The sequence below is a fragment of the Papilio machaon genome, chromosome 10, assembly GCF_912999745.1.
Source record: "Papilio machaon chromosome 10, ilPapMach1.1, whole genome shotgun sequence".
Classification (NCBI taxonomy): Eukaryota; Metazoa; Arthropoda; class Insecta; order Lepidoptera; family Papilionidae; genus Papilio; species Papilio machaon.
Genome location: NC_059995.1, coordinates 7,086,745 through 7,094,372, shown reverse-complemented (window position 1 = coordinate 7,094,372; position 7,628 = coordinate 7,086,745). Strand labels below are relative to the sequence as shown.

Genomic DNA, 7,628 nt, shown 5'->3' with positions numbered 1-7,628 from the left:
TAATTTTGGAATTCATCACTAAAAGTCACCAAACTGTGGTCTTTAGGTACGTAAGACTTATTTTCCAACGAACGTCGATAATCACTACACTCGTATCTGTAAGCTTATCATTGACTAAGTCATGCATGTAACCTGTTAGACAGGCGTTGCCTTTGCATTGGATTAATAAATAATTTGTTTGTAAGTGTACATTTAATGTTTTTAAAGCTTTACTATTGATTATGTTATCAGTTAGCTTGATATGATTGCATCTTAGGTAAAGTTAAGTACTGATATCTTGGCAGAACGTAGGTGTTAGTAATGCAATGTAAAACCTACAGCCTAGAGAGGCACTTTGAAGTCAGTCGGCTTTTCGATGCCGGTCGGTATAGTTGTGTTTATATTTAGTGTAGCATGCAATCATAATGGTATGTTCGTGTTTTGTCTGTCTGTTTGTTACCGTGGTGTTTGTGAAGTGTTCTAAGTGCTTGTTTTGTTGCAGGCTGGCAGAATGCTAAAATTCATAAGGGGGAAGGGTCAACAGCCCTCTGCTGAAAGGCAGAAACTTCAAAATGAACTGTTTGCATTCCGCAAGGTAAGTCCCTACAGATAAATTATTATCATTTGTATATAGAGATGTTATTTAAAGTTTTGTCCTATTGTTTAACAATAAAAAACTTAGACCAGAAATGGAATTATGATTGAAAACATGTCTCTAAGTGGCATTTTAATATAAACTCTTGGAATAATTAATTTCAAGTGAAATTTTGTAAAATACCACACTTACATTAGCTTTGTAAATACATTTTGCAACTTTATGAGTATGATTATACTCATTATAGTTAATGACATTATTTCTTAATGATAATTAACTAAATTTAACTTGTAAATTCTATTCAAGTATTATTAATTGATTTATAAGTTATATACTTTACGGAATACTTTTTTTACATTTTGTCATGTAGAAGTTTGTGTAATGACAAGATAACTAGATTATTAATTTCTGATGTGGTAAAATTAAGTTTATTGTTTTTTATTGAGATCTTAATATAATGAAATATACATAATAAATATGTATACTAATCGAAATGTTGATACTGGCCGAATAGAATTTAAAATAAAAACATATTTTCATATTCATAAAATATTAGAAATGAATAAATCAATATAATGCAGACACATTGCCTACTGCTAGTGTAGTACTGGCCGGAGATTTATGCTTACACAAATAACACATTAATCATTCACAAGTGCTGTTGTGTATACAGTTTCAGTATTTCAAAATGAAAAATGATTTAGCAAACATACAGGTATATTCATAATACCTTATTATTATATTATTTATATCATAAAATAAGTTAGTGTTTTATAAAAAAAAATAACATATTTTATTAATAATACTTTCAGCAGAAATGTCACTAATATTATAGGAACACATATATGAGTGGTTTTATTTTTATATGAGTACTAGCTGTCGCCCGCGACTCCGTCCGCTCGGAATGAAAAAAAACCTTAATTAGTAGCCTATGTGGTCTTCCAGATTATGTTCTACATCTATGCCAAATCTCATCAAGATCTGTTGACCCGTTCCAGAGATACTTTCTAACATCCATCCATCCATCTAAACATTGGCATTTATAATATTATTAAGATATATCTTATAAATAAAGTTCTTTTGTCACAATGTTAGTTATCATACTACTCTGAAACAGTTTGATCGCTTTTAATGAAATTTTATATGTATATTTCTACTATCTATTTTTCATAGCCCTATTAAGGTTTTTTTCTCTGCGCGCAGACAATTCAGAGTCACGGGAAACAGCTAGTATGTATATACATTGATGGGATACTATTATTTGAGTGTTGCCTAGCATTCATTTGAATAAGTAAGTTGATGTGTTTAAAAAAACAAAAAAAAAATCTGTTCCCCTTATGTTCTGCACCATTAGATTTGTAAGTATAAAGCTAATATAGTTATTCTTTTAATTAGGTATGACTTTTTTAACCAATTTTCAATAACTTGTCTTGTAACTGTACTTAAACTCTAGTAACAAGTTTAATTTTATGTTCAAAAGTTCTCACTAATCTGTCCCAATCAGTAACCTGAATTACAGTGTTTGTTTTTCATAATCTTATCATGTTCAGCCCTGCAATGTATTTGCTATTAGATTAGATGCCTCAGTTTATTTTTATGGTGAACATTGTTTCATTTGCGTGGATAAAATTAGTCCATGGCCATAGAAAAATGTTTGATTTAAAACTGACTGATATTTTTTTTGTACAGTTGGTCTTTAATATTGATATCAATTATTTGGAATATATGGAGACAGCTAACATGTGGATTTCTGGTTAATTACTTAAATAAAAATATTATAAATATTACAAGTATGTCTTGAGATCTCTTATATTGTAAATTAACTTTGAAAAATTCAGATACAGATCTTACCACTATTATGAATGCGAAAGTTTGAATGGATGGATGTTTATTTGAAGGCATCTCCGGAACGGTTGAATGTATATTGATGAAATTTGGTACAGATGTAGAACATAGTCTGGATGAACATATAGGCTGCTTGTAATTTTTTTTTAATTCCGCGCGGACGGAGTCGCGGACAAAAGTTTCTTACGTTATTCAACAAACTAATCTTTCCCTGTTTATTTTGGCGGGAAATTGTCAGCATGAAATAGTGTTGTCACATGTAAATAAAATATCTATATATATATAAAAGAAAGTCGTGTTAGTTACACTATTTATAACTCAAGAACGGCTGAATCGATTTGACTGAAAATTGGTGGGCAGGTAGCTTAGAACCAGGAAACGGACATAGGATAATTTTTACCCCGTTTTCTATTTTTTTTATCCCGCGCGGACGGAGTCGCGGGTAAAAGCTAGTATTTAATAATTTTCTCTATGAATAGAATTTATTAGTTTAATGACGTTAAATATTCTGATTAAATAATATTATAAGTTTAGTCATAGCCGAGCCCAGTAATTGCACGCGCCTACATCATGAAACAACTTGTATAAATGGATTTCAAGGCCACGAAACTGTTTCGTTCAGTCAATTGAAAACTTTACGATTGTTATAGTATCGGTATGCGATTCGTTTGTAGTTATTTTTTTTTATTTATCTCCATAGCAGACGGTTAGCATATCAATATTATCACGATTAATGTCTGATATAAAATAGCGTCTTGCCAGGTATAAAATTTGAGTTGGCGCGAAAACATTTTTTTTTCTACTTATCTTTGGACGATTGGATGGAGGTTTGTTTGCGTTTTAAAAATTGTGTATCGATTTATAGATATGAGTGAGGAGTAAGTAGGGAAACATTTCGGTTATCGTCCGTTAGGCCGATAAGAGATAACAATTGAGCCGGATCGATAGACCGCTATCTGGCTCTTGTAGCCTCGGCCAGTTCAATGAGCCATATTCGTTCTTATTTTAAATATTCGATAGAATCGGTTAACACATTTTTGATATTTTTCTGATAAGAAAAGGTAGAACCAAATATGGTTGGTTAAAAGTTATTCATTTAAGAAAAAATATTTGCCTATGTATTCTTCCAGATTGTGTTCTACATCTGTGCCAAATTTCATCAAGATCCGTTGAGCCGTTTGGACGATAACTTCAAACAAACATCCATCCATCCATCTTAACATTCGCATCTATATATATAAAAGAAAGTTGTGTTAGTTACGCCATTTATAACTCAAGAACGGCTGAATCGATTTGACTGAAAATTGGTGGGCAGGTAGCTTAGAACCAGGAAAAGGACATAGGATAATTTTTACCCCGTTTTCTATTTTTATTCTGCGCGGACGGAGTCGCGGGTAAAAGCTAGTTTATAATATTAGTAAGATTAAGACAATAGAGCGGGTGATCTACTGTCCATTTAATCCGATTAAAAACGTATCCTTGAAACTTATGTCGCCTTAATTTTTACATTTAGCAAATAGTTTAACGGTTTAACATCCTTTACTTATAGTGTGTTTTACTTTACTTAGTGTTTAATTAACCAATTAATATAATAGTAAGAAGGGTCTTGTTAGAATGGTCGATGTTAGTGCCAGAGATAAGTTTTAACGCAATACAATAAAGTGACGCACCCGGCCTCGCCCGCGCCCTTAATAATTATCTATATCAACTGATTACATGAAAACGAACCCTCGTAACTTAGTAACTATACGGAACGACATGCAGTCTACATACCACAGATTCAAATACACATTGATTTATAAGTTACTTAGAAATCCATAAACAACTACTGCTTCCTATGGTAAAATGATATCGAAGGAACCGGCAATATTTAATCATAATAAAAGAAAAATATATCGGTTCCTTGGACTCTTGCTTAGTCAGGTTAGTTAGTTTTATGGAATTATATTGTAAGGTTTAGAATAAGCATTTAAAAACGGAATAAAAAACATTTTTAGCTTCCGTGCTAGTGTTTTCAATTTATACAGTAGAAACATTTTCATTCAACAAAAAAGTTATCATAATTATGATGATTCGTGTTGATTGACACACACACATTCAAATAAATCGATTGAATTCAATTGCGAATTGATTGATCCTTGTTGGTCACATGTTTATAAATGACGTATTTGTATGTTGTATTAGTTGGTATTAGTACATCTTGGGTACATAGACACATTTATACCTTATCATAAGGTAACCTTCGTATATGATATAAACCTAGGTCTTTAATGGACGCTGCTTTCCTGTATTCAGGTTGGACTTATGACGTAATCGTACGCGTACCCCCCGTTTTAATGAATCCCGTGAAATATGATTCTCCGACCCTATATACCGGATTTAATATCCATTACGCGATATCCCCCTGTGTTTTTGATTTATTAAACACGGTTAATTACATTTGTTATACAACTAGTAGTCGCCTATGAATTCCTCAGCGCAGAAAAAGGTACTAACTAATATGACCGCATGCATCAGCTACCATTCCTTCAAAGTTCCATCAAAATGGTCTACCCGCTTCGAAGATTGCTCGGAAAAACGCGGCCTTGTGGACAGATAGACAAAAATAAAAACGCGAAATATATACTCCAACTAGCTGTCGCCCGCGACTCCGTCCGCGCGCAGTTAAAAAAAAAAATGAAAAATAGATGTTGGCCGATTCTCATGCCTACTGAATATGCTCACAAAATTTCATGAGAATCGGTCAAGCCGTTTCGGAGGAGTACGGTGACGAAAACTGTGACACGAGAATTTTATATGAAGGAAGATGAGGGTGGGCGTACATCAGTATTCTGCTCTTCGTTCAATCTTGATGGTGTGGATGTTCGAAATCAAATACGCTGTGCGTTCAGTTGGTTTAATTAAGTGAATAGAGATTATAATAATCACGAAATATGGCCGGATGAGCAAGATGTCACTGGATTGTTTAGGAACGCGGCGAAGTCGGAAGGAGGTTAACAACACGTCCGTTCGAGTTGATGTCTGTCGCCTGACTGCCCTTCAAAAGGTTGAATGCCATAATGATATCTCCGATTTGACACAATAACATTGACGAATGGTCACCCTGACAGCTGACAGTGTTGTTATCCTCCACTTCCGAATACACCCAAGTCAAATCAACTTGACGTTCCAACAATCACTACGAAGATGTCGCTGTAGTCTGCGCTCTCCGACATATATATTAGATTTTTTCTACTGTACGAGTGCATATTTTAATTTTTTTGTCGGATGTGCCAGTACATATTATGTCACCTACATAAACCAACATAAGTTCATACATTATCGAGGCATACCGCATAACGCAACCGTTAAGTTATCTATGCCATAACGAACTTTCTGTTAGAAATGGTCCCAGCTTTGTTATCAGTTCCTGTGGCATCTAGTATTGTCCCGGTCATATTTTACTCGTTTTCAAGTAAAACTTAATGTAGATATGTCTGTACTTCTCTAAGTTATTTTATTTTACCGCATTATTCATAGTTGGAGCTTGTTAATAAGTTTATTATCATAAATACATATGTATAAATATGCTTTGTTGTACTGTTATTATAATTTTTTATCTCTACATGAATTTGAAGAATTGTTGAAAATAATTGCAACAAAAATCTTAATTCGAGATTCTTATCTTACTTCTTACTAATATTATAAAAGCGAAAGTTTGGATATGTTGATGGATGGATGTTTGTTAGAATGTATCTCCTGAACGGCTCCACGGATATCTGAAATTTGGGATGGATTTACATAGTTTAAAGAACTCATAGACTACTATTTTTTTTTATTTCCGCGCAGACACAGTCGCCGACAGCCAGTAGCTCAGAATCACGTGAAAACAGTCTCTAAATCTATATTGCTATAGTTACTTTTAAATTGCATTAATTGTCTGCAATGTAGCATGTGCTAAGAGCTTTCTCCAAAGATCTTATCCACTTGTTCCTAATGACATTATTGCATGCTATCTTAAATATTAATAATCTTACTGATATTACAAATGCGATTGTTTGGATGGATGTATAGAGGTTAGTTTGAAGGTATCTCCGGAAAGGCTCAATGGATCTTGATGAAATTTGGCTACTCATAAAGTTTTTTTTATTCCGCGCGGACGGAGTCGCGTACGCCAGCTAGTGTAATAATATACGTTATGTTTTGTTGTATTACTCAGTGTTGTTTAATTACCCTCTACTTGTATGGATAAGAATATGCATAAGAAGGGATTGAATTCGGATATGAAAGCTGTACTGTACCGTACCGACCTTCTCAGTTTTAACAATGGAATTCCCCGAAGTTTACCATGAATTAAGTTTTAAAATAGTAAAAATTACGAAGATGGAGAAATAAAAAAAAAGTCCATCACATTTCGACAAAACAACAGTTATGTATGCCAGGCAGTATTTTTAATGTTATTTTTAATGATAGTTTTTTGTTTCCATTTGGTTAAAACACGGTCTACATTTTAAGACCAAGCCAATTCCTGGAATATGGGCAACACAAAAGTTACCCTTTGCTAATTTTAATATGCATTTTGGTGTTACCTTGAGAACGAAATTCTTCTCTTGCTCTTTTTGCCGCCGACACTAATGATCGGCCTGTTTTGATCGATTTTATCTACGCTAATATTTAAATCTTCAAGTTTTGTTACTATTTAAAAGCAATTATTAGGAACTAAGGCTAAATTAATCTTCGTTCATTGGTTTAAAAAAAAAATGTTTATGACATTTTATGTTAAAAAAAATGAACTAAATACTTGACAGTTATATCAATTGGCTTTAGATCATTTTGATGCTGTGCAAAGAGGTTACAACATGTTATTATTTAATATCATTTTGTATTGAAAAAAATTGCGGATAATCTGCTACCCGTGTAAAGACGGGGCGGGACGCTAGTTATAAATATTGCTGGACAAATCAAAGTAATCGATACCGTTGCATAGTTGTGGCGGCCGCTTCAGTTAGCCCATACATTATGTAGCAGGGTCGAGACCGCATTCCAAATGCCAGTGATTTGCTTCTTTTTACTTTGTCTGTGGCCACACTAATGGCATTTACACGTGTTGTGTGAAAATGTATCTAATTTAAAATTGTATATGAAGAAAGCTTAAGACAATCATTCTAATCGTGAAAGGTCTAATAACACTATATAAATGCCTATCCTCAAAAGTAGTTTTAACTATCAT

General features: G+C 33.3%; 1 protein-coding gene across 1 annotated transcript in view; it reads left to right on the top strand.

Annotated features, from left to right (window-relative positions):
• Nucleotides 1-306: 306 nt before the first annotated feature.
• The window catches only part of LOC106718023 (lethal(2) giant larvae protein), a 34,480-nt gene continuing 27,158 nt past the window's right edge, over nucleotides 307-7,628 (top strand). The window contains exons 1-2 of the mRNA XM_045679649.1: nucleotides 307-407; nucleotides 482-574. Coding sequence (XP_045535605.1) covers nucleotides 405-407; nucleotides 482-574 — 96 coding nt within the window. The 5' untranslated portion in view covers nucleotides 307-404. The remainder of the gene's footprint in view (nucleotides 408-481; nucleotides 575-7,628) is intronic.